This window comes from Eucyclogobius newberryi, unplaced genomic scaffold (assembly GCF_026437365.1).
Source record: "Eucyclogobius newberryi isolate DKJ021-1_F unplaced genomic scaffold, fEucNew1.0.hap1 SCAF_13, whole genome shotgun sequence".
Taxonomy (NCBI): Eukaryota; Metazoa; Chordata; class Actinopteri; order Gobiiformes; family Gobiidae; genus Eucyclogobius; species Eucyclogobius newberryi.
Genome location: NW_027315757.1, coordinates 37,133,720 through 37,158,420, shown reverse-complemented (window position 1 = coordinate 37,158,420; position 24,701 = coordinate 37,133,720). Strand labels below are relative to the sequence as shown.

Sequence of the window (24,701 nt, the reverse complement as noted above, 5' to 3'; positions counted from 1 at the left end):
TACAGTCACATGAGGCTGAACTGGATCATATTTGTTATTTTGTCCAGTGTGAAATGATTGATTAAAAATGCTTTTCAAGTGTTTGAAGTGTTTTGAGAGAGAAACAAGTGAAATGTGTCGTTTAGTCTTTGGTTCAGACCCGAGTTTGAAGTGAGACTGTGATGTCACAGGTGACACAGGCATCACAACCATCCTCCTGGTGTCTCACTCCGTGCTCCCGGGACACTTTAGCCTGATTGGCTGCCAGGTCTTGCGTGGCATTGGCCGGGGCGCGGGCAGAGGCCGCGTGTTTAGGGCGTCCTCTTCGGGTATACGTCCCTCCCTGACGTAGGGTTTGGGCGGGAGTGCGGGGGGCTCGTGGAGACTGTAGAGCGGGGGATTGTGGGGGATGTAGTGCGGGAAATGCTGCTGCTGGTGGTAAATATGTCGAGGCGGATGGAGGACGTCTGGCCCGACCACACCGGGGGACACGATCTGAATTCCAGGCTGAGGAGGAGTCACCGTTCCTGGGGCGGAGAGGCTGCGGCGAGCCTGCTGTTCATCGCCCTCCAAGACCACAGGTCCGGAGGCGCTGCACCTGAGCGGCTGGAAGGGCGAGTCCAAGTCCTCCTGGTCCCTGGTCCAGGCCTGGCTGCTGGGGGCGGAGTCCAGAGCGGCCGGGGGAGGGGTCGGAGGAGGCGCCGCCCGAGTCGCTGCCATGGTGGAGTCACTGGAATCCAGGACGCCAATACTTTTTTTCGTAGTTAAATTCGGACATTCAGCCAATCAGAAGGCGAGCAGCTTCTGGGTGGGAGTTGACTTAAAATCTGGTCTCCTCCCAGGAGATCGCAGCGCCACAGAACCTGAACTGACGCGTGAATAAACTAAATAGAGAATGACAATGGACATGTTAGCTAACCCTAACCCTAAGTTTTTGTAGTAGTTAAGAGATGAAGGGGGTGAAAATGAATCTATAAATTACAGGTGGGAGCGGGAGTGGAACTCGGGATCTCGAGGGTTAGGGTTAGGGTGGGAGTGGAACTTGGGATCTCGAGGGTTAGGGTTAGGGTGGGAGCGGGAGTGGAACTCGGGATCTCGAGGGTTAGGGTTAGGGTGGGAGCGGGAGTGGAACTTGGGATCTCAAGGGTTAGGGTTAGGGTGGGAGTGGAACTCGGGATCTCGAGGGCCCCACACCGTGTCTGTGACCACTGGGCCAACAAAGCTGACATTTCACTCTGCGAGACGATAAATTGACTCAAATGTGGATGTGTGGGATTTTAGGTCAACGCCCACATAGAAGCTGCTCGCCTTCTGATTGGCTGAGAAATCTGCACCGTTTTGGAAGTCAACTCCAAAAAAAAATATTCGCGTCCAAGACGGACTGTGGACAGGTGAGGACAGGTGAGGACAGGTGAGGACAGGTGTGGACAGGAGAGGACAGGTGAGGACAGGTGAGGACAGGAGAGGACAGGTGAGGACAGGTGTGGACAGGTGAGGACAGGTGTGGACAGGTGTGGACAGGTGAGGACAGGTGTGGACAGGTGTGGACAGGAGAAGACAGCTTTTATTTTCATATTATGTTACGTTTATGTTCAGTGCTGTCGGAACAATAAGTTTTGACATGAACAGGGCGTGGCAAGTAGAGGCGGGGTTATGCTCATTAGTTTATCACTAAATAAATGTCAAATCCTTCCAGAACCTTCAGTAGCCCACCCTCTGGCACCTTTGTCCACGTTCAGACATGAGCACGGTGGGGGACACGTCTTGTCTGTCTAAAACACTTGTGTTAAGACCCCAAAGCCTGAACCTCAAGCACATGATCTGTATCTAAACCTGAGAATGTGCTGCTGAAACATGAGATGAATGATTGACACATGGTTGCGCTCCTGTTCCAAAAGTGTTGAACATGAAACACCTTTATTTTCTGATAATTCAAAAGTCAATAAGAGGCGTGTGTTTCCTGTGTTTCATGGCTCTAATGTGACGTCCACACTGAAGACATGGCTGCTGGACATGTCTGCCGCCCGCTTGTCTCCATGGAGATCTTACATCTTTACCTGGAATATTCCACAGAATGACGTTACAACACGAGCAGGGGATGCTGCTTACCGGTCAGATCTGTGGAGAGGGGTCCAAACAACAGTAAAAACACATCACTGCAGAGTTTGAACAAATAAGACAAAACTACAAAAGCAAATGGTCATTTTAGTCACTCCAGAGGAGCAGAGGAAGAGCAGAGGAGGAGCAGAGGAAGAGCGGAGGAGGAGCAGAGGAGGAGCAGAGGAAGAGCAGAGGAAGAGCAGAGGAAGAGCAGAGGAAGAGCAGAGGAGGAGCGGAGGAAGAGCGGAGGAGGAGCAGAGGAAGAGCAGAGGAAGAGCAGAGGAAGAGCAGAGGAAGAGCGGAGGAGGAGCAGAGGAAGAGCGGAGGAGGAGCAGAGGAGGAGCGGAGGAAGAGCAGAGGAAGAGCAGAGGAGGAGCAGAGGAAGAGCAGAGGAAGAGCAGAGGAGGAGCAGAGGAAGAGCAGAGGAAGAGCAGAGGAAGAGCAGAGGAAGAGCAGAGGAGGAGCAGAGGAAGAGCGGAGGAGGAGCAGAGGAAGAGCGGAGGAGGAGCAGAGGAAGAGCAGAGGAGCAGAGGAAGAGCGGAGGAGGAGCAGGAGCAGAGGAAGAGCAGAGGAAGAGCGGAGGAGGAGCAGAGGAAGAGCAGAGGAAGAGCAGAGGAAGAGCAGAGGAGGAGCGGAGGAGGAGCAGAGGAGGAGCGGAGGAGGAGCAGAGGAGGAGCAGAGGAAGAGCAGAGGAAGACCAGGGGAGGAGCAGAGGAAGAGCAGAGGAGGAGCAGAGGAAGCGCAGAGGAGAGCGGAGGAAGAGCAGAGGAAGAGCAGAGGAGGAGCAGAGGAAGAGGAGAGAAGCGGAGGAAGAGCAGAGGAGCGGAGGAAGAGCAGAGGAGGAGGAGAGGAAGAGCAGAGGAGGAGGAGAGGAAGAGCAGAGGAAGAGCAGAGGAGGAGCAGAGGAAGAGCAGAGGAGGAGCAGAGGAGCAGCAGAGGAAGAGCAGAGGAAGAGCAGAGGAGGAGCAGAGGAAGAGCAGAGGAGGAGCAGAGGACCTTTCTTAAGGAGTTGCTCTGGTAAAGCCTCAAAGTGCATGGACAGGTGTCGCCTACAGGGGGAGACACAGCAGGACGGACTGAGAGCGCCACAGAGTGGAGCAGAAGAGTGAGGGAGGTGGAGAGGAGGGGAGAGGTGGACAGAGGAGGAGAGATGTGGACAGAGGAGGAGCACCACCTTTCAAACGTGGTGCCGCTAAAATGCTCGAATAAAAAAAGACCCCAATGTTAAATGACACATATTCTGCATTATTTGTGTTTTTTATGGCCTGGACTCCATACTCCATTCATGACTTCATATCAGCTCAGGCATGTCCAGACTAGGGCCCGGGGGCCAGACGCGGCCCTCAGACCAGTTTTTGTTGGCCTCCAGTTTCCTGCTATGTCGTTCCAAACGACGAAAAGTAGCACTTTTTGTTGTGAAATTGTGAAAATTCAGGCACATTGATGTTATACAACCGAATATTAATGTTTTAGGTCCAATTCAAGGTTCGGACAATTATGTCAATGCAACTTTTCAAATGATTCACTTTGTCATTCAACAAATTCGACATTGTCAAGTAGTTTGTGGCCCTCTGCCCCGTTTAAGTTTATAAATGTGGTGAAATAAGTTTGGACACGCTTGAGCGAGGCATTTCCCACGTAAAGAATTGAGCTAGAGCGGCATCTACTGGCAGCAGAGGGAATTACACAGGGGAGAAAAACCAACCTAGTGTTCCAAACATCTCTGGTCTGTGTGATTGATGGACTTGAAGAGGACTCACTCAGACGAGAGTGAACCGAAATACAACTCGTGGTTTTGACCAGGGGACGATGTCCATTTAGCAAAGAAAGGGTCCTTGAGTTGGGGGACGGTGTGATCCGCCTTCATTTGAACTGAAGTGATTGAAGGGAGAGAAAGTTCCTCAGGTTGGACAATGTTTTTGAAATTTAAATTTAAAACCTTTTTAAACCTGAAAGACTGAACTGAGAAGCAAAGAATTTAAAGTGCCCTAAGATGACTTGGCCCCGCCCTAAGGGAGGAGTCTTTGTTGTACGATACTTGTACGATACTAAATATCGGTTCGTTTGCAACCGACACTAGCTTTTTCACAAAGTGCTAAGTGACCGATTGACCTTTGACTCTTGTCAATGTCAAAGTTTATTTATGAAGCACAATCACATCTTCAAAAGCCTCAAGTGCTGCACAGAAAAGTGCAATAATACATAAGGGACACATAAGGGACACATAAGATACAATCAATTACAAACACACAGAGTTTGTGTCAAAAGGCCAGAGAGAAAAGCTAAGTTTTTAACACTTTGGCCTAAAATAGTGTTGTAAACAGAAGGGGGGTGTCGTTCTGTTCAGAGAGATGTTCTTTTTTCATCCTTCAGACTGCACTTCAGGCTGCACTTCAGGCTGCACTTCAGGCTGCACTTCAGGCTGCACTTCAGGCTGCACTTCAGGCTGCACTTCAGGCTGCACTTCAGGCTGCACTTCAGGCTGCACTTCAGGCTGCACTTCAGGCTGCACTTCAGGCTGCACTTCAGGCTGCACTTCAGGCTGCACTTCAGGCTGCACTTCAGGCTGCACTTCAGGCTGCACTTCAGGCTGCACTTCAGGCTGCACTTCAGGCTGCACTTCAGGCTGCACTTCAGACTGCACTTCAGACTGCACTTCAGACTGCACTTCAGACTGCACTTCAGACTGCACTTCAGACCGCACTTCAGACTGCACTTCAGACTGCACTTCAGACTGCACTTCAGACTGCACTTCAGACTGCACTTCAGACTGCACTTCAGACTGCACTTCAGACTGCACTTCAGACTGCACTTCAGACTGCACTTCAGACTGCACTTCAGACTGCACTTCAGACTGCACTTCAGACTGCACTTCAGACTGCACTTCAGACTGCACTTCAGACTGCACTTCAGACTGCACTTCAGACTGCACTTCAGACTGCACTTCAGACTGCACTTCAGACTGCACTTCAGACTGCACTTCAGACTGCACTTCAGACTGCACTTCAGACTGCACTTCAGACTGCACTTCAGACTGCACTTCAGACTGCACTTCAGACTGTACTTCAGACTGTACTTCAGACTGTACTTCAGACTGTACTTCAGACTGTACTCCAGACTGTACTCCAGACTGTACTCCAGACTGTACTTCAGACTGTACTTCAGACTGTACTTCAGGCTGTACTTCAGGCTGTACTTTTGGCGGCAGGGAAAAGTACATCACAAAGAAATGAACACAAACATCACCAACGATCAAGGACTGGACTGAGATAGGGACAGACATCAGGCAAATGGAACAATTGACATTTGGACTTAATTTGAAAACAGACAAATTTAAGACATTTTGGAATAAATGGGACTTTTATGTTGGAAGTTTAAGTCGTGAATTGTCTTTGTGCCTTTATTTTTTAACTTTTTCCTTCCTAATTTTTTCAAAACCTCTAGAAAAACATGAAATCCTCATTTCATGTGTTTGACTCTTTCAGACACACGGCCTAAAGTACTTTAGTACTTTCTCTCACTGGACAATAGTTTGTGTACATTACATATTCATCATTCTATAGATGAACAATTCAACTATAACAGACGGGTTTATTCTTCATATAAATATAAACCATATTTAATATATTCATATCTTTACATTTCATTTCGCACGTTCTTAAGGGGCAGAAAACACATTTCATCCAGAAATTAGTTAATTACAAAAATAATTGATTTACCAGAACCTGGAAATAAACCCAAAACAGATCGACCGCGCCGGGGCCCGGGGGCCTCCGCGCCGGGGCCCAGGCGGGGCCCGGGGGCGGGAGGTTTAGTTTGGAGGAAACGGTGCAATTTAAAGTTTTCTCTTTCAGCTCCAGACGACACGGGAACATTTGATTTAAAAACTAAACTGAGCAAAGATGTTTTCAAAAGTCCTTCAATGGTTCAGACCGCCTCCCCCACGTCCTGTGTCCCCCACGTCCTCTGTGTCCCCCACGCCCTCCGTGTCCCCCACGTCCTCTGTGTCCCCCACGCCCTCCGTGTCCCCCACGTCCTCCGTGTCCCCCACGCCCTCCGTGTCCCCCACGCCCTCCGTGTCCCCCACGTCCTCCGTGTCCCCCACGCCCTCCGTGTCCCCCACGTCCTCCGTGTCCCCCACGTCCTCTGTGTCCCCCGCCTCTCCCGGAGCCGCCTCCTCTGCACTCTGCCCTGGGGCGGCTGAAGGCTCGACAGGCGTGGTTAGGGGCGTGGTTAGGGGCGTGGTTAGGGGCGTGGTTAGGGGCGTCTTGCTGTAGCCCAGCCTCTTGAGCGTCCTCCTCGTGGTCCGTTCAGAGATGGTTTTCTGCTGCCCGTGGTTGTAACGTGCCGTCAGCTCTGCCACCGTGGCCTCTCGGTCGCCCTGGATCAGACGGTCGAGCCGCCGCCGCCCCCCGTCGTCCACCAGACACTTGCGTCCACACGACTGGCGCGCGCTGGACACCACGCGCTTCTCTGACCACTCCCTGAAGACGCGTGACACGGTGGTGCGAGAGTAGCCCAACAGACCAGCCGCTTCAGAGACGCTGAGTCCGGCTCGTCTGGCGCCGACCACCAAACCCCGGTGGAACTCGCTCAGGTCGCTCTTCTTCCCCATCGCCGAGTTTAGAGCGGCGTTTGAGAGCGGACGATTGGACGTCGTCTGGACTTCATCTTTCTGTCAAACAAAGTGATATTAAGGTCTAAGGAAATTGAGGTCATTCTTTCTCAATTGTTTAACATATTCTATTGATCAAGACATTTCAAATACAACCAAATAAAGCATTACTTTAAATTCTAGATCGAGATTTAAAGATGAAGTGCATAACAGGTGAGATTTAATAATGCTTCTATCTTCATAGTCAAAAAAAACAAAAAGTAGTTTTGACTCATCACACGTCAAATTAAAATAAATTCCTATATATTAACCATTTCAAAAACAATATTTATAAAGCCTTATGGTAATGAACTGTTTAGGATCAAGGCGATGAATGCCTTTAAGTGCTTATTAATGCATTATATAAGACTTGACTGGTACTTTAATCTAAATCCTGCAAACATTTAAGTAACACACACAGTTTCATCAGAAAGATAAAAGACTTTACTTAAACGAGTGAATTAAACTTTTCAGAGCAAGAGGAACATGAAAAGTGCATTTGTCTTCAGACTGACATGTCATTAACATACAGTAATAAAAACACTGTTATTCACCTGATTTAGACTTCAGTAGAGAACGGTTGACTCTAAAAAGACAGGAAGTAATTCAGATTAGTTTAACAGATAGTTTGAATGTGCAGTTCATTTGTGTCATTTCCTCTTCAGAAACTCGGGCTTGTCGGGCCAGAGGTGCACTTTGACTTCAGATTGAGTCAGAGCCCAGTGCGAGTCATCACAGAGAGGAACAGGACGAGTCTGGAGAGTTTCAACAGAAGATTCTCAGAACCACGTCACAGTTGAGTGTTTTTGTGGCTCGGAGGGAGAGGACTTTCTAACCAGGATTAATCAAACTAATGTGAATGAAGATAATTGTACTCTAGCTGTGTTTGTGACGGGGGAAATGTCAGAGCAGGCTTTAAAGACTCAATTTACTATGATATGTGTCCTTTAAGTCAGTGTAACGCGTGTTCTTTAAGTCAGTGTAACGCGTGTCCTTTAAGACAGCGTAACGCGTGTCCTTTAAGACAGCGTAACGCGTGTCCTTTAAGTCAGTGTGTCCTTTAAGACAGTGTGTCCTTTAAGACAGTGTGTCCTTTAAGACAGTGTGTCCTTTAAGACAGCGTAACGCGTGTCCTTTAAGACAGCGTAACGCGTGTCCTTTAAGACAGCGTAACGCGTGTCCTTTAAGACAGCGTAACGCGTGTCCTTTAAGACAGTGTGTCCTTTAAGCCAGCGTAACACGTGTCCTTTAAGACAGCGTAAAGCGTGTCCTTTAAGACAGTGTGTCCTTTAAGACAGTGTGTCCTTTAAGACAGCGTAAAGCGTGTCCTTTAAGACAGTGTAACGCGTGTCCTTTAAGACAGTGTGTCCTTTAAGACAGTGTGTCCTTTAAGACAGTGTGTCCTTTAAGACAGTGTGTCCTTTAAGACAGTGTGTCCTTTAAGACAGTGTGTCCTTTAAGACAGTGTGTCCTTTAAGACAGTGTAACGCGTGTCCTTTAAGTTAAAGTAATAAAAGAATAAATTGTCTCTTTTCTCTAAATCGGTTTAAATCAAGGACATTTCAGAACATGTTTGATAAAGAGCCAGTCGCACCTCAGGGTTTATGAAGTCCAAGAATGTTTCTCCAAATATTCAAAATCATCTGCAAAACAAAACCAGCGTTTAACGTTTCACGTAGACAACGATTCTTTTCATATTTGATTTTCTGGCTTTATATGAAATGAGACAAAAAGACATGATTTGTGTCATTTCCTCTTCAGAAACTCGGGCTTGTCGGGCCAGAGGTGCACTTTGACTTCAGATTGAGTCAGAGCCCAGTGCGAGTCATCACAGAGAGGAACAGGACGAGTCTGGAGAGTTTCAACAGAAGATTCTCAGAACCACGTCACAGTTGAGTGTTTTTGTGGCTCGGAGGGAGAGGACTTTCTAACCAGGATTAATCAAACTAATGTGAATGAAGATAATTGTACTCTAGCTGTGTTTGTGACGGGGGAAATGTCAGAGCAGGCTTTAAAGACTCAATTTACTATGATATGTGTCCTTTAAGTCAGTGTAACGCGTGTTCTTTAAGACAGCGTGTCCTTTAAGACAGTGTGTCCTTTAAGTCAGTGTAACGCCTGTTCTTTAAGTCAGTGTAACGCGTGTCCTTTAAGACAGCGTAACGCGTGTCCTTTAAGACAGCGTAACGCGTGTCCTTTAAGACGGTGTGTCCTTTAAGACAGCGCAACGCGTGTCCTTTAAGACAGTGTGTCCTTTAAGACAGTGTCTCCTTTAAGACAGCGTAACGCGTGTCCTTTAAGACAGTGTAACGCGTGTCCTTTAAGTCAGTGTAACGCGTGTCCTTTAAGTCAGTGTGTCCTTTAAGTCAGTGTGTCCTTTAAGACAGTGTCCTTTAAGACAGTGTGTCCTTTAAGACAGTGTGTCCTTTAAGACAGCGTAACGCGTGTCCTTTAAGACAGCGTAACGCGTGTCCTTTAAGACAGCGCAACGCGTGTCCTTTAAGACAGCGCAACGCGTGTCCTTTAAGACAGTGTGTCCTTTAAGACAGTGTGTCCTTTAAGACAGTGTGTCCTTTAAGACAGCGTAACGCGTGTCCTTTAAGACAGCGTAACGCGTGTCCTTTAAGACAGCGTAACGCGTGTCCTTTAAGACAGCGTAACGCGTGTCCTTTAAGACAGCGTAACGCGTGTCCTTTAAGACAGCGCAACGCGTGTCCTTTAAGACAGCGCGACAGTGTCCTTTAAGACAGTGTGTCCTTTAAGACAGTGTGTCCTTTAAGACAGTGTGTCCTTTAAGACAGTGTGTCCTTTAAGACAGCGTAACGCGTGTCCTTTAAGACAGTGTGTCCTTTAAGACAGCGTAACGCGTGTCCTTTAAGACAGCGTAACGCGTGTCCTTTACGACAGCGTAACGCGTGTCCTTTAAGACAGCGTAACGCGTGTCCTTTAAGACAGCGTAACGCGTGTCCTTTAAGACAGCGTAACGCGTGTCCTTTAAGACAGCGTAACGCGTGTCCTTTAAGACAGCGCAACGCGTGTCCTTTAAGACAGTGTGTCCTTTAAGACAGTGTGACCTTTAAGACAGTGTGTCCTTTAAGACAGTGTGTCCTTTAAGACAGCGTAACGCGTGTCCTTTAAGACAGCGTAACGCGTGTCCTTTAAGACAGCGTAACGCGTGTCCTTCAAGACAGCGTAACGCGTGTCCTTTAAGACAGTGTAACGCGTGTCCTTTAAGACAGTGTGTCCTTTAAGACAGTGTGTCCTTTAAGACAGCGTAAAGCGTGTCCTTTAAGACAGCGTAACGCGTGTCCTTTAAGACAGCGTAACGCGTGTCCTTTAAGACAGCGTAACGCGTGTCCTTTAAGTCAGCGTAAAGCACACGTGTCCTTTAAGACAGCGTAAAGCGTGTCCTTTAAGACAGCGTAACGCGTGTCCTTTAAGACAGCGTAACGCGTGTCCTTTAAGACAGCGTAACGCGTGTCCTTTAAGACAGCGTAAAGCGTGTCCTTTAAGACAGCGTAACGCGTGTCCTTTAAGACAGCGTAACGCGTGTCCTTTAAGACAGCGTAACGCGTGTCCTTTAAGACAGCGTAACGCGTGTCCTTTAAGACAGCGTAACGCGTGTCCTTTAAGACAGCGTAACGCGTGTCCTTTAAGACAGCGTAACGCGTGTCCTTTAAGACAGCGTAACGCGTGTCCTTTAAGACAGCGTAACACGTGTCCTTTAAGACAGTGTGTCCTTTAAGACAGTGTAACGCGTGTCCTTTAAGACAGTGTGTCCTTTAAGACAGTGTAACGCGTGTCCTTTAAGACAGCGTAACGCGTGTCCTTTAAGTCAGCGTAACGCGTGTCCTTTAAGTCAGCGTAACGCGTGTCCTTTAAGTCAGTGTAAAGCACACGTGTCCTTTAAGACAGCGTAACGCGTGTCCTTTAAGACAGCGTAACGCGTGTCCTTTAAGACAGCGTAACGCGTGTCCTTTAAGACAGTGTGTCCTTTAAGCCAGCGTAACACGTGTCCTTTAAGACAGCGTAAAGCGTGTCCTTTAAGACAGTGTGTCCTTTAAGACAGTGTGTCCTTTAAGACAGCGTAAAGCGTGTCCTTTAAGACAGTGTAACGCGTGTCCTTTAAGACAGCGTAACGCGTGTCCTTTAAGACAGTGTGTCCTTTAAGACAGTGTGTCCTTTAAGACAGTGTGTCCTTTAAGACAGTGTGTCCTTTAAGACAGTGTGTCCTTTAAGACAGTGTAACGCGTGTCCTTTAAGACAGTGTAACGCGTGTCCTTTAAGTTAAAGTAATAAAAGAATAAATTGTCTCTTTTCTCTAAATCGGTTTAAATCAAGGACATTTCAGAACATGTTTGATAAAGAGCCAGTCGCACCTCAGGGTTTATGAAGTCCAAGAATGTTTCTCCAAATATTCAAAATCATCTGCAAAACAAAACCAGCGTTTAACGTTTCACGTAGACAACGATTCTTTTCATATTTGATTTTCTGGCTTTATATGAAATGAGACAAAAAGACATGATTTGTGTCATTTCCTCTTCAGAAACTCGGGCTTGTCGGGCCAGAGGTGCACTTTGACTTCAGATTGAGTCAGAGCCCAGTGCGAGTCATCACAGAGAGGAACAGGACGAGTCTGGAGAGTTTCAACAGAAGATTCTCAGAACCACGTCACAGTTGAGTGTTTTTGTAGCTCGGAGGGAGAGGACTTTCTAACCAGGATTAATCAAACTAATGTGAATGAAGATAATTGTACTCTAGCTGTGTTTGTGACGGGGGAAATGTCAGAGCAGGCTTTAAAGACTCAATTTACTATGATATGTGTCCTTTAAGTCAGTGTAACGCGTGTTCTTTAAGACAGCGTGACGCGTGTCCTTTAAGTCAGTGTGTCCTTTAAGACAGTGTGTCCTTTAAGACAGTGTGTCCTTTAAGACAGTGTGTCCTTTAAGTCAGTGTAACGCGTGTTCTTTAAGTCAGTGTAACGCGTGTCCTTTAAGTCAGTGTGTCCTTTAAGACAGTGTGTCCTTTAAGACAGTGTGTCCTTTAAGACAGTGTGTCCTTTAAGACAGCGTAACGCGTGTCGTTTAAGACAGCGTAACGCGTGTCCTTTAAGACAGCGTAACGCGTGTCCTTTAAGACAGCGCAACGCGTGTCCTTTAAGACAGTGTGTCCTTTAAGACAGTGTGTCCTTTAAGACAGTGTGTCCTTTAAGACAGTGTGTCCTTTAAGACAGCGTAAAGTGTGTCCTTTAAGACGGCGTAACGCGTGTCCTTTAAGACAGCGTAACGCGTGTCCTTTAAAACAGTGTGTCCTTTAAGCCAGCGTAACGCGTGTCCTTTAAGACAGTGTAACGCGTGTCCTTTAAGACAGCGTAACGCGTGTCCTTTAAGACAGCGTAACGCGTGTCCTTTAAGTCAGTGTGTCCTTTAAGACAGTGTGTCCTTTAAGACAGTGTGTCCTTTAAGACAGTGTGTCCTTTAAGACAGTGTGTCCTTTAAGACAGTGTGTCCTTTAAGACAGCGTAACGCGTGTCCTTTAAGACAGCGTAACGCGTGTCCTTTAAGACAGCGTAACGCGTGTCCTTTAAGGCAACGCGTGTCCTTTAAGACAGTGTGTCCTTTAAGACAGTGTGTCCTTTAAGACAGTGTGTCCTTTAAGACAGTGTGTCCTTTAAGACAGCGTAACGCGTGTCCTTTAAGACAGCGTAACGCGTGTCCTTTAAGACAGTGTGTCCTTTAAGACAGTGTGTCCTTTAAGACGGTGTGTCCTTTAAGACAGCGTAACGCGTGTCCTTTAAGACAGCGTAACGAGTGTCCTTTAAGACGGTGTGTCCTTTAAGACAGCGTAACGCGTGTCCTTTAAGACAGCGTAACGCGTGTCCTTTAAGACGGTGTGTCCTTTAAGACAGCGCAACGCGTGTCCTTTAAGACAGTGTGTCCTTTAAGACAGTGTGTCCTTTAAGACAGCGTAACGCGTGTCCTTTAAGACAGTGTAACGCGTGTCCTTTAAGTCAGTGTAACGCGTGTCCTTTAAGTCAGTGTGTCCTTTAAGTCAGTGTGTCCTTTAAGACAGTGTCCTTTAAGACAGTGTGTCCTTTAAGACAGTGTGTCCTTTAAGACAGCATAACGCGTGTCCTTTAAGACAGTGTGTCCTTTAAGACAGTGTGTCCTTTAAGACAGTGTGTCCTTTAAGTCAGTGTAACGCGTGTTCTTTAAGTCAGTGTAACGCGTGTCCTTTAAGTCAGTGTGTCCTTTAAGACAGTGTGTCCTTTAAGACAGTGTGTCCTTTAAGACAGTGTGTCCTTTAAGACAGCGTAACGCGTGTCGTTTAAGACAGCGTAACGCGTGTCCTTTAAGACAGCGTAACGCGTGTCCTTTAAGACAGCGCAACGCGTGTCCTTTAAGACAGTGTGTCCTTTAAGACAGTGTGTCCTTTAAGACAGTGTGTCCTTTAAGACAGTGTGTCCTTTAAGACAGCGTAAAGTGTGTCCTTTAAGACGGCGTAACGCGTGTCCTTTAAGACAGCGTAACGCGTGTCCTTTAAAACAGTGTGTCCTTTAAGACAGCGTAACGCGTGTCCTTTAAGACAGCGTAACGCGTGTCCTTTAAGACAGCGTAACGCGTGTCCTTTAAGACAGCGTAACGCGTGTCCTTTAAGTCAGTGTGTCCTTTAAGACAGTGTGTCCTTTAAGACAGTGTGTCCTTTAAGACAGTGTGTCCTTTAAGACAGTGTGTCCTTTAAGACAGCGTAACGCGTGTCCTTTAAGACAGCGTAACGCGTGTCCTTTAAGACAGCGCAACGCGTGTCCTTTAAGACAGTGTGTCCTTTAAGACAGTGTGTCCTTTAAGAATGTGTGTCCTTTAAGACAGTGTGTCCTTTAAGACAGCGTAACGCGTGTCCTTTAAGACAGCGTAACGCGTGTCCTTTAAGACAGTGTGTCCTTTAAGACGGTGTGTCCTTTAAGACAGCGTAACGCGTGTCCTTTAAGACAGCGTAACGAGTGTCCTTTAAGACGGTGTGTCCTTTAAGACAGCGTAACGCGTGTCCTTTAAGACAGCGTAACGCGTGTCCTTTAAGACAGCGTAACGCGTGTCCTTTAAGACGGTGTGTCCTTTAAGACAGCGCAACGCGTGTCCTTTAAGACAGTGTGTCCTTTAAGACAGTGTGTCCTTTAAGACAGTGTGTCCTTTAAGACAGCGTAACGCGTGTCCTTTAAGACAGCGTAACGCGTGTCCTTTAAGACAGCGTAACGCGTGTCCTTTAAGAGTGTAACGCGTGTCCTTTAAGACAGTGTGTCCTTTAAGACAGTGTGTCCTTTAAGACAGCGTAACGCGTGTCCTTTAAGACAGTGTGTCCTTTAAGACAGCGTAACGCGTGTCCTTTAAGACAGCGTAACGCGTGTCCTTTAAGACAGCGTAACACGTGTCCTTTAAGACAGCGTAACGCGTGTCCTTTAAGACAGCGTAACGCGTGTCCTTTAAGACAGCGTAACGCGTGTCCTTTAAGACAGCGTAACGCGTGTCCTTTAAGACAGCGTAACGCGTGTCCTTTAAGACAGCGTAACGCGTGTCCTTTAAGACAGCGTAACGCGTGTCCTTTAAGACAGTGTAACGCGTGTCCTTTAAGACAGTGTGTCCTTTAAGACAGTGTGTCCTTTAAGACGGCGTAAAGTGTGTCCTTTAAGACGGCGTAACGCGTGTCCTTTAAGACAGCGTAACGCGTGTCCTTTAAAACAGTGTGTCCTTTAAGACAGCGTAACGCGTGTCCTTTAAGACAGCGTAACGCGTGTCCTTTAAGACAGCGTAACGCGTGTCCTTTAAGACAGCGTAACGCGTGTCCTTTAAGTCAGTGTGTCCTTTAAGACAGTGTGTCCTTTAAGACAGTGTGTCCTTTAAGACAGTGTGTCCTTTAAGACAGTGTGTCCTTTAAGACAGCGTAACGCGTGTCCTTTAAGACAGCGTAACGCGTGTCCTTTAAGACAGCGTAACGCGTGTCCTTTAAGACAGCGTAACGCGTGTCCTTTAAGGCAACGCGTGTCCTTTAAGACAGTGTGTCCTTTAAGACAGTGTGTCCTTTAAGACAGTGTGTCCTTTAAGACAGTGTGTCCTTTAAGACAGCGTAACGCGTGTCCTTTAAGACAGCGTAACGCGTGTCCTTTAAGACAGTGTGTCCTTTAAGACAGTGTGTCCTTTAAGACAGTGTGTCCTTTAAGACGGTGTGTCCTTTAAGACAGCGTAACGCGTGTCCTTTAAGACAGCGTAACGAGTGTCCTTTAAGACGGTGTGTCCTTTAAGACAGCGTAACGCGTGTCCTTTAAGACAGCGTAACGCGTGTCCTTTAAGACGGTGTGTCCTTTAAGACAGCGCAACGCGTGTCCTTTAAGACAGTGTGTCCTTTAAGACAGTGTGTCCTTTAAGACAGCGTAACGCGTGTCCTTTAAGACAGTGTAACGCGTGTCCTTTAAGTCAGTGTAACGCGTGTCCTTTAAGTCAGTGTGTCCTTTAAGTCAGTGTGTCCTTTAAGACAGTGTGTCCTTTAAGACAGTGTGTCCTTTAAGACAGTGTGTCCTTTAAGACAGCATAACGCGTGTCCTTTAAGACAGCGTAACGCGTGTCCTTTAAGACAGCGCAACGCGTGTCCTTTAAGACAGCGCAACGCGTGTCCTTTAAGACAGTGTGTCCTTTAAGACAGTGTGTCCTTTAAGACAGTGTGTCCTTTAAGACAGTGTGTCCTTTAAGACAGTGTGTCCTTTAAGACAGCGTAACGCGTGTCCTTTAAGACAGCGTAACGCGTGTCCTTTAAGACAGTGTGTCCTTTAAGACAGTGTGTCCTTTAAGACAGTGTGTCCTTTAAGACAGCGTAACGCGTGTCCTTTAAGACAGCGTAACGCGTGTCCTTTAAGACAGCGTAACGCGTGTCCTTTAAGACAGCGCAACGCGTGTCCTTTAAGACAGTGTGTCCTTTAAGACAGTGTGTCCTTTAAGACAGTGTGTCCTTTAAGACAGTGTGTCCTTTAAGACAGCGTAAAGTGTGTCCTTTAAGACGGCGTAACGCGTGTCCTTTAAGACAGCGTAACGCGTGTCCTTTAAAACAGTGTGTCCTTTAAGACAGCGTAACGCGTGTCCTTTAAGACAGTGTAACGCGTGTCCTTTAAGACAGCGTAACGCGTGTCCTTTAAGACAGCGTAACGCGTGTCCTTTAAGACAGCGTAACGCGTGTCCTTTAAGTCAGTGTGTCCTTTAAGACAGTGTGTCCTTTAAGACAGTGTGTCCTTTAAGACAGTGTGTCCTTTAAGACAGTGTGTCCTTTAAGACAGTGTAACGCGTGTCCTTTAAGTTAAAGTAATAAAAGAATAAATTGTCTCTTTTCTCTAAATCGGTTTAAATCAAGGACATTTCAGAACATGTTTGATAAAGAGCCAGTCGCACCTCAGGGTTTATGAAGTCCAAGAATGTTTCTCCAAATATTCAAAATCATCTGCAAAACAAAACCAGCGTTTAACGTTTCACGTAGACAACGATTCTTTTCATATTTGATTTTCTGGCTTTATATGAAATGAGACAAAAAGACATGATTTGTGTCATTTCCTCTTCAGAAACTCGGGCTTGTCGGGCCAGAGGTGCACTTTGACTTCAGATTGAGTCAGAGCCCAGTGCGAGTCATCACAGAGAGGAACAGGACGAGTCTGGAGAGTTTCAACAGAAGATTCTCAGAACCACGTCACAGTTGAGTGTTTTTGTGGCTCGGAGGGAGAGGACTTTCTAACCAGGATTAATCAAACTAATGTGAATGAAGATAATTGTACTCTAGCTGTGTTTGTGACGGGGGAAATGTCAGAGCAGGCTTTAAAGACTCAATTTACTATGATATGTGTCCTTTAAGTCAGTGTAACGCGTGTTCTTTAAGACAGCGTGACGCGTGTCCTTTAAGTCAGTGTGTCCTTTAAGACAGTGTGTCCTTTAAGACAGTGTGTCCTTTAAGACAGTGTGTCCTTTAAGTCAGTGTAACGCGTGTTCTTTAAGTCAGTGTAACGCGTGTCCTTTAAGACAGCGTAACGCGTGTCCTTTAAGTCAGTGTGTCCTTTAAGACAGTGTGTCCTTTAAGACAGTGTGTCCTTTAAGACAGTGTGTCCTTTAAGACAGCGTAACGCGTGTCCTTTAAGACAGCGTAACGCGTGTCCTTTAAGACAGCGCAACGCGTGTCCTTTAAGACAGTGTGTCCTTTAAGACAGTGTGTCCTTTAAGACAGTGTGTCCTTTAAGACAGCGTAACGCGTGTCCTTTAAGACAGTGTAACGCGTGTCATTTAAGACAGCGTAACGCGTGTCCTTTAAGACAGTGTAACGCGTGTCCTTTAAGACAGTGTGTCCTTTAAGACAGTGTGTCCTTTAAGACAGCGTAAAGTGTGTCCTTTAAGACGGCGTAACGCGTGTCCTTTAAGACAGCGTAACGCGTGTCCTTTAAAACAGTGTGTCCTTTAAGACAGCGTAACGCGTGTCCTTTAAGACAGCGTAACGCGTGTCCTTTAAGACAGCGTAACGCGTGTCCTTTTAAGTCAGTGTGTCCTTTAAGACAGTGTGTCCTTTAAGACAGTGTGTCCTTTAAGACAGTGTGTCCTTTAAGACAGTGTGTCCTTTAAGACAGTGTGTCCTTTAAGACAGCGTAACGCGTGTCCTTTAAGACAGCGTAACGCGTGTCCTTTAAGACAGCGTAACGCGTGTCCTTTAAGACAGCGCAACGCGTGTCCTTTAAGACAGTGTGTCCTTTAAGACAGTGTGTCCTTTAAGACAGTGTGTCCTTTAAGACAGTGTGTCCTTTAAGACAGCGTAACGCGTGTCCTTTAAGACAGCGTAACGCGTGTCCTTTAAGACAGTGTGTCCTTTAAGACAGTGTGTCCTTTAAGACGGTGTGTCCTTTAAGACGGTGTGTCCTTTAAGACAGCGTAACGCGTGTCCTTTAAGACAGCGTAACGAGTGTCCTTTAAGACGGTGTGTCCTTTAAGACAGCGTAACGCGTGTCCTTTAAGACAGCGTAACGCGTGTCCTTTAAGACGGTGTGTCCTTTAAGACAGTGTGTCCTTTAAGACAGTGTGTCCTTTAAGACAGCGTAACGCGTGTCCTTTAAGACAGCGTAACGCGTGTCCTTTAAGTCAGTGTAACGCGTGTCCTTTAAGTCAGTGTGTCCTTTAAGACAGTGTGTCCTTTAAGACAGTGTGTCCTTTAAGACAGTGTGTCCTTTAAGACAGTGTGTCCTTTAAGACAGTGTGTCCTTTAAGACAGCATAACGCCTGTCCTTTAAGACAGCGTAACGCGTGTCCTTTAAGACAGCGTAACGCGTGTCCTTTAAGACAGTGTGTCCTTTAAGACAGTGTGTCCTTTAAGACAGTGTGTCCTTTAAGACAGCGTAACGCGTGTCCTTTAAGACAGCGTAACGCGTGTCCTTTAAGACAGCGTAACGCGTGTCCTTTAAGACAGTGTGTCCTTTAAGACAGTGTGTCCTTTAAGACAGTGTGTCCTTTAAGACAGTGTGTCCTTTAAGACAGTGTGTCCTTTAAGACAGTGTGTCCTTTAAGACGGCGTAAAGTGTGTCCTTTAAGACGGCGTAACGCGTGTCCTTTAAGACAGCGTAACGCGTGTCCTTTAAGACAGCGTAACGCGTGTCCTTTAAGACAGCCTAACGCGTGTCCTTTAAGACAGCGTAACGCGTGTCCTTTAAGACAGCGTAACGCGTGTCCTTTAAGACAGCGTAACGCGTGTCCTTTAAGACAGCGCAACGCGTGTCCTTTAAGACAGCGCGACAGTGTGTCCTTTAAGACAGTGTGTCCTTTAAGACAGTGTGTCCTTTAAGACAGTGTGTCCTTTAAGACAGTGTGTCCTTTAAGACAGCGTAACGCGTGTCCTTTAAGACAGCGTAACGCGTGTCCTTTAAGACAGTGTGTCCTTTAAGACAGTGTGTCCTTTAAGACAGTGTGTCCTTTAAGACAGTGTGTCCTTTAAGACAGTGTGTCCTTTAAGACAGCGTAACGCGTGTCCTTTAAGACAGCGTAACGCGTGTCCTTTAAGACAGCGTAACGCGTGTCCTTTAAGACAGCGTAACGCGTGTCCTTTAAGACAGCGTAACGCGTGTCCTTTAAGACAGCGTAACGCGTGTCCTTTAAGACAGCGTAACGCGTGTCCTTTAAGACAGCGTAACGCGTGTCCTTTAAGACAGCGTAACGCGTGTCCTTTAAGACAGCGCAACGCGTGTCCTTTAAGACAGTGTGTCCTTTAAGACAGTGTGTCCTTTAAGACAGTGTGTCCTTTAAGACAGTGTGTCCTTTAAGACAGTGTGTCCTTTAAGACAGTGTGTCCTTTAAGACAGCGTAACGCGTGTCCTTTAAGACAGCGTAACGCGTGTCCTTTAAGACAGTGTGTCCTTTAAGACAGTGTGTCCTTTAAGACAGTGTGTCCTTTAAGACAGCGTAACGCGTGTCCTTTAAGACAGCGTAACGAGTGTCCTTTAAGACGGTGTGTCCTTTAAGACAGCGTAACGCGTGTCCTTTAAGACAGCGTAACGCGTGTCCTTTAAGACGGTGTGTCCTTTAAGACAGCGCAACGCGTGTCCTTTAAGACAGTGTGTCCTTTAAGACAGTGTGTCCTTTAAGACAGCGTAACGCGTGTCCTTTAAGACAGCGTAACGCGTGTCCTTTAAGTCAGTGTAACGCGTGTCCTTTAAGACAGCGTAACGCGTGTCCTTTAAGACAGCGTAACGCGTGTCCTTTAAGACAGCGTAACGCGTGTCCTTTAAGACAGCGTAACGCGTGTCCTTTAAGACAGCGCAACGCGTGTCCTTTAAGTCAGTGTGTCCTTTAAGTCAGTGTGTCCTTTAAGACAGTGTGTCCTTTAAGACAGTGTGTCCTTTAAGACAGTGTGTCCTTTAAGACAGTGTGTCCTTTAAGACAGCGTAACGCGTGTCCTTTAAGACAGCGTAACGCGTGTCCTTTAAGACAGTGTGTCCTTTAAGACAGTGTGTCCTTTAAGACAGTGTGTCCTTTAAGACGGTGTGTCCTTTAAGACAGCGTAACGAGTGTCCTTTAAGACAGCGTAACGAGTGTCCTTTAAGACGGTGTGTCCTTTAAGACAGCGTAACGCGTGTCCTTTAAGACAGCGTAACGCGTGTCCTTTAAGACGGTGTGTCCTTTAAGACAGCGCAACGCGTGTCCTTTAAGACAGTGTGTCCTTTAAGACAGTGTGTCCTTTAAGACAGTGTGTCCTTTAAGACAGTGTGTCCTTTAAGACGGCGTAAAGTGTGTCCTTTAAGACGGCGTAACGCGTGTCCTTTAAGACGGCGTAACGCGTGTCCTTTAAGACAGCGTAACGCGTGTCCTTTAAGACAGCCTAACGCGTGTCCTTTAAGACAGCGTAACGCGTGTCCTTTAAGACAGCGTAACGCGTGTCCTTTAAGACAGCGTAACGCGTGTCCTTTAAGACAGCGCAACGCGTGTCCTTTAAGACAGCGCGACAGTGTGTCCTTTAAGACAGTGTGTCCTTTAAGACAGTGTGTCCTTTAAGACAGTGTGTCCTTTAAGACAGTGTGTCCTTTAAGACAGTGTGTCCTTTAAGACAGTGTGTCCTTTAAGACAGCGTAACGCGTGTCCTTTAAGACAGCGTAACGCGTGTCCTTTAAGACAGCGTAACGCGTGTCCTTTAAGACAGTGTGTCCTTTAAGACAGTGTGTCCTTTAAGACAGTGTGTCCTTTAAGACAGTGTGTCCTTTAAGACAGCGTAACGCGTGTCCTTTAAGACAGCGTAACGCGTGTCCTTTAAGACAGCGTAACGCGTGTCCTTTAAGACAGCGTAACGCGTGTCCTTTAAGACGGTGTGTCCTTTAAGACAGCGCAACGCGTGTCCTTTAAGACAGTGTGTCCTTTAAGACAGTGTGTCCTTTAAGACAGCGTAACGCGTGTCCTTTAAGACAGCGTAACGCGTGTCCTTTAAGACAGTGTGTCCTTTAAGACAGTGTGTCCTTTAAGACAGTGTGTCCTTTAAGACAGTGTGTCCTTTAAGACAGTGTGTCCTTTAAGACAGTGTGTCCTTTAAGCCAGCGTAACGCGTGTCCTTTAAGACAGCGTAACGCGTGTCCTTTAAGACAGCGTAACGCGTGTCCTTTAAGACAGCGTAACGCGTGTCCTTTAAGACAGCGCAACGCGTGTCCTTTAAGACAGTGTGTCCTTTAAGACAGTGTGTCCTTTAAGACAGTGTGTCCTTTAAGACAGCGTAACGCGTGTCCTTTAAGACAGCGTAACGCGTGTCCTTTAAGACAGTGTGTCCTTTAAGACAGTGTGTCCTTTAAGACAGCGTAAAGTGTGTCCTTTAAGACGGCGTAACGCGTGTCCTTTAAGACGGCGTAACGCGTGTCCTTTAAAACAGTGTGTCCTTTAAGACAGCGTAACGCGTGTCCTTTAAGACAGTGTAACGCGTGTCCTTTAAGACAGCGTAACGCGTGTCCTTTAAGACAGCGTAACGCGTGTCCTTTAAGTCAGTGTGTCCTTTAAGACAGTGTGTCCTTTAAGACAGTGTGTCCTTTAAGACAGCATAACGCGTGTCCTTTAAGACAGCGTAACGCGTGTCCTTTAAGACAGCGCAACGCGTGTCCTTTAAGACAGTGTGTCCTTTAAGACAGTGTGTCCTTTAAGACAGTGTGTCCTTTAAGACAGTGTGTCCTTTAAGACAGTGTGTCCTTTAAGACAGCGTAACGCGTGTCCTTTAAGACAGCGTAACGCGTGTCCTTTAAGACAGCGTAACGCGTGTCCTTTAAGACAGTGTGTCCTTTAAGACAGTGTGTCCTTTAAGACAGTGTGTCCTTTAAGACGGCGTAACGCGTGTCCTTTAAGACGGCGTAACGCGTGTCCTTTAAGACAGCGTAACGCGTGTCCTTTAAGACAGCCTAACGCGTGTCCTTTAAGACAGCGTAACGCGTGTCCTTTAAGACAGCGTAACGCGTGTCCTTTAAGACAGCGTAACGCGTGTCCTTTAAGACAGCGTAACGCGTGTCCTTTAAGACAGCGCAACGCGTGTCCTTTAAGACAGCGCGACAGTGTGTCCTTTAAGACAGTGTGTCCTTTAAGACAGTGTGTCCTTTAAGACAGTGTGTCCTTTAAGACAGCGTAACGCGTGTCCTTTAAGACAGCGTAACGCGTGTCCTTTAAGACAGCGTAACGCGTGTCCTTTAAGACAGTGTGTCCTTTAAGACAGTGTGTCCTTTAAGAAAGTGTGTCCTTTAAGACAGTGTGTCCTTTAAGACAGTGTGTCCTTTAAGACAGTGTGTCCTTTAAGACAGCGTAACGCGTGTCCTTTAAGACAGCGTAACGCGTGTCCTTTAAGACAGCGTAACGCGTGTCCTTTAAGACAGCGTAACGCGTGTCCTTTAAGTCAGTGTGTCCTTTAAGACAGTGTGTCCTTTAAGACAGTGTGTCCTTTAAGACAGTGTGTCCTTTAAGACAGCGTAACGCGTGTCCTTTAAGACAGCGTAACGCGTGTCCTTTAAGACAGCGTAACGCGTGTCCTTTAAGACAGCGTAACGCGTGTCCTTTAAGACAGCGCAACGCGTGTCCTTTAAGACAGTGTGTCCTTTAAGACAGTGTGTCCTTTAAGACAGTGTGTCCTTTAAGACAGCGTAACGCGTGTCCTTTAAGAGAGCGTAACGCGTGTCCTTTAAGACAGTGTGTCCTTTAAGACAGTGTGTCCTTAAGACAGCGTAAAGTGTGTCCTTTAAGACGGCGTAACGCGTGTCCTTTAAGACGGCGTAACGCGTGTCCTTTAAAACAGTGTGTCCTTTAAGACAGCGTAACGCGTGTCCTTTAAAACAGTGTGTCCTTTAAGACAGCGTAACGCGTGTCCTTTAAGACAGTGTAACGCGTGTCCTTTAAGACAGCGTAACGCGTGTCCTTTAAGACAGCGTAACGCGTGTCCTTTAAGTCAGTGTGTCCTTTAAGACAGTGTGTCCTTTAAGACAGTGTGTCCTTTAAGACAGCATAACGCGTGTCCTTTAAGACAGCGTAACGCGTGTCCTTTAAGACAGCGCAACGCGTGTCCTTTAAGACAGTGTGTCCTTTAAGACAGTGTGTCCTTTAAGACAGTGTGTCCTTTAAGACAGTGTGTCCTTTAAGACAGCGTAACGCGTGTCCTTTAAGACAGCGTAACGCGTGTCCTTTAAGACAGCGTAACGCGTGTCCTTTAAGACAGTGTGTCCTTTAAGACAGTGTGTCCTTTAAGACAGTGTGTCCTTTAAGACGGCGTAAAGCGTGTCCTTTAAGACGGCGTAACGCGTGTCCTTTAAGACGGCGTAACGCGTGTCCTTTAAGACAGCGTAACGCGTGTCCTTTAAGACAGCCTAACGCGTGTCCTTTAAGACAGCGTAACGCGTGTCCTTTAAGACAGCGTAACGCGTGTCCTTTAAGACAGCGTAACGCGTGTCCTTTAAGACAGCGCAACGCGTGTCCTTTAAGACAGCGCGACAGTGTGTCCTTTAAGACAGTGTGTCCTTTAAGACAGTGTGTCCTTTAAGACAGTGTGTCCTTTAAGACAGCGTAACGCGTGTCCTTTAAGACAGCGTAACGCGTGTCCTTTAAGACAGCGTAACGCGTGTCCTTTAAGACAGTGTGTCCTTTAAGACAGTGTGTCCTTTAAGACAGTGTGTCCTTTAAGAAAGTGTGTCCTTTAAGACAGTGTGTCCTTTAAGACAGTGTGTCCTTTAAGACAGTGTGTCCTTTAAGACAGCGTAACGCGTGTCCTTTAAGACAGCGTAACGCGTGTCCTTTAAGACAGCGTAACGCGTGTCCTTTAAGACAGCGTAACGCGTGTCCTTTAAGTCAGTGTGTCCTTTAAGACAGTGTGTCCTTTAAGACAGTGTGTCCTTTAAGACAGTGTGTCCTTTAAGCCAGCGTAACGCGTGTCCTTTAAGACAGCGTAACGCGTGTCCTTTAAGACAGCGTAACGCGTGTCCTTTAAGACAGCGTAACGCGTGTCCTTTAAGACAGCGCAACGCGTGTCCTTTAAGACAGTGTGTCCTTTAAGACAGTGTGTCCTTTAAGACAGTGTGTCCTTTAAGACAGCGTAACGCGTGTCCTTTAAGACAGCGTAACGCGTGTCCTTTAAGACAGTGTGTCCTTTAAGACAGTGTGTCCTTTAAGACAGCGTAAAGTGTGTCCTTTAAGACGGCGTAACGCGTGTCCTTTAAGACGGCGTAACGCGTGTCCTTTAAAACAGTGTGTCCTTTAAGACAGCGTAACGCGTGTCCTTTAAAACAGTGTGTCCTTTAAGACAGCGTAACGCGTGTCCTTTAAGACAGTGTAACGCGTGTCCTTTAAGACAGCGTAACGCGTGTCCTTTAAGACAGCGTAACGCGTGTCCTTTAAGTCAGTGTGTCCTTTAAGACAGTGTGTCCTTTAAGACAGTGTGTCCTTTAAGACAGCATAACGCGTGTCCTTTAAGACAGCGTAACGCGTGTCCTTTAAGACAGCGCAACGCGTGTCCTTTAAGACAGTGTGTCCTTTAAGACAGTGTGTCCTTTAAGACAGTGTGTCCTTTAAGACAGTGTGTCCTTTAAGACAGTGTGTCCTTTAAGACAGCGTAACGCGTGTCCTTTAAGACAGCGTAACGCGTGTCCTTTAAGACAGCGTAACGCGTGTCCTTTAAGACAGTGTGTCCTTTAAGACAGTGTGTCCTTTAAGACAGTGTGTCCTTTAAGACGGCGTAACGCGTGTCCTTTAAGACGGCGTAACGCGTGTCCTTTAAGACAGCGTAACGCGTGTCCTTTAAGACAGCCTAACGCGTGTCCTTTAAGACAGCGTAACGCGTGTCCTTTAAGACAGCGTAACGCGTGTCCTTTAAGACAGCGTAACGCGTGTCCTTTAAGACAGCGCAACGCGTGTCCTTTAAGACAGCGCGACAGTGTGTCCTTTAAGACAGTGTGTCCTTTAAGACAGTGTGT

General features: G+C 46.9%; 1 protein-coding gene and 4 non-coding genes across 5 annotated transcripts; all 5 read right to left on the bottom strand.

Moving 5' to 3' along the window:
- Window positions 1-5,998: 5,998 nt before the first annotated feature.
- Window positions 5,999-8,356, bottom strand: LOC140358835 (uncharacterized). The gene is made up of 3 exons (XM_072443884.1): window positions 8,328-8,356; window positions 7,288-7,319; window positions 5,999-6,754 (listed from the first exon to the last, which is right to left on the bottom strand). Exon 3 carries the CDS (start codon window positions 6,692-6,694, stop codon window positions 5,999-6,001), a length of 696 nt encoding a protein of 231 aa, XP_072299985.1. The 5' UTR covers window positions 6,695-6,754; window positions 7,288-7,319; window positions 8,328-8,356.
- Window positions 7,388-7,478, bottom strand: LOC140358904 (small nucleolar RNA SNORD88). The gene has a single exon (XR_011926783.1). It is a non-coding gene; the product is annotated as a small nucleolar RNA SNORD88 (small nucleolar RNA).
- Window positions 8,357-8,483: 127 nt separating the features above from the next.
- On the bottom strand, window positions 8,484-8,574 carry LOC140358902 (small nucleolar RNA SNORD88). The gene has a single exon (XR_011926782.1). It is a non-coding gene; the product is annotated as a small nucleolar RNA SNORD88 (small nucleolar RNA).
- Window positions 8,575-11,268: 2,694 nt separating this feature from the next.
- Window positions 11,269-11,359, bottom strand: LOC140358901 (small nucleolar RNA SNORD88). The gene has a single exon (XR_011926781.1). It is a non-coding gene; the product is annotated as a small nucleolar RNA SNORD88 (small nucleolar RNA).
- Window positions 11,360-16,317: 4,958 nt separating this feature from the next.
- Window positions 16,318-16,408, bottom strand: LOC140358900 (small nucleolar RNA SNORD88). Its single transcript, XR_011926780.1, has one exon. It is a non-coding gene; the product is annotated as a small nucleolar RNA SNORD88 (small nucleolar RNA).
- Between the last annotated feature and the right edge of the window lie 8,293 nt (window positions 16,409-24,701).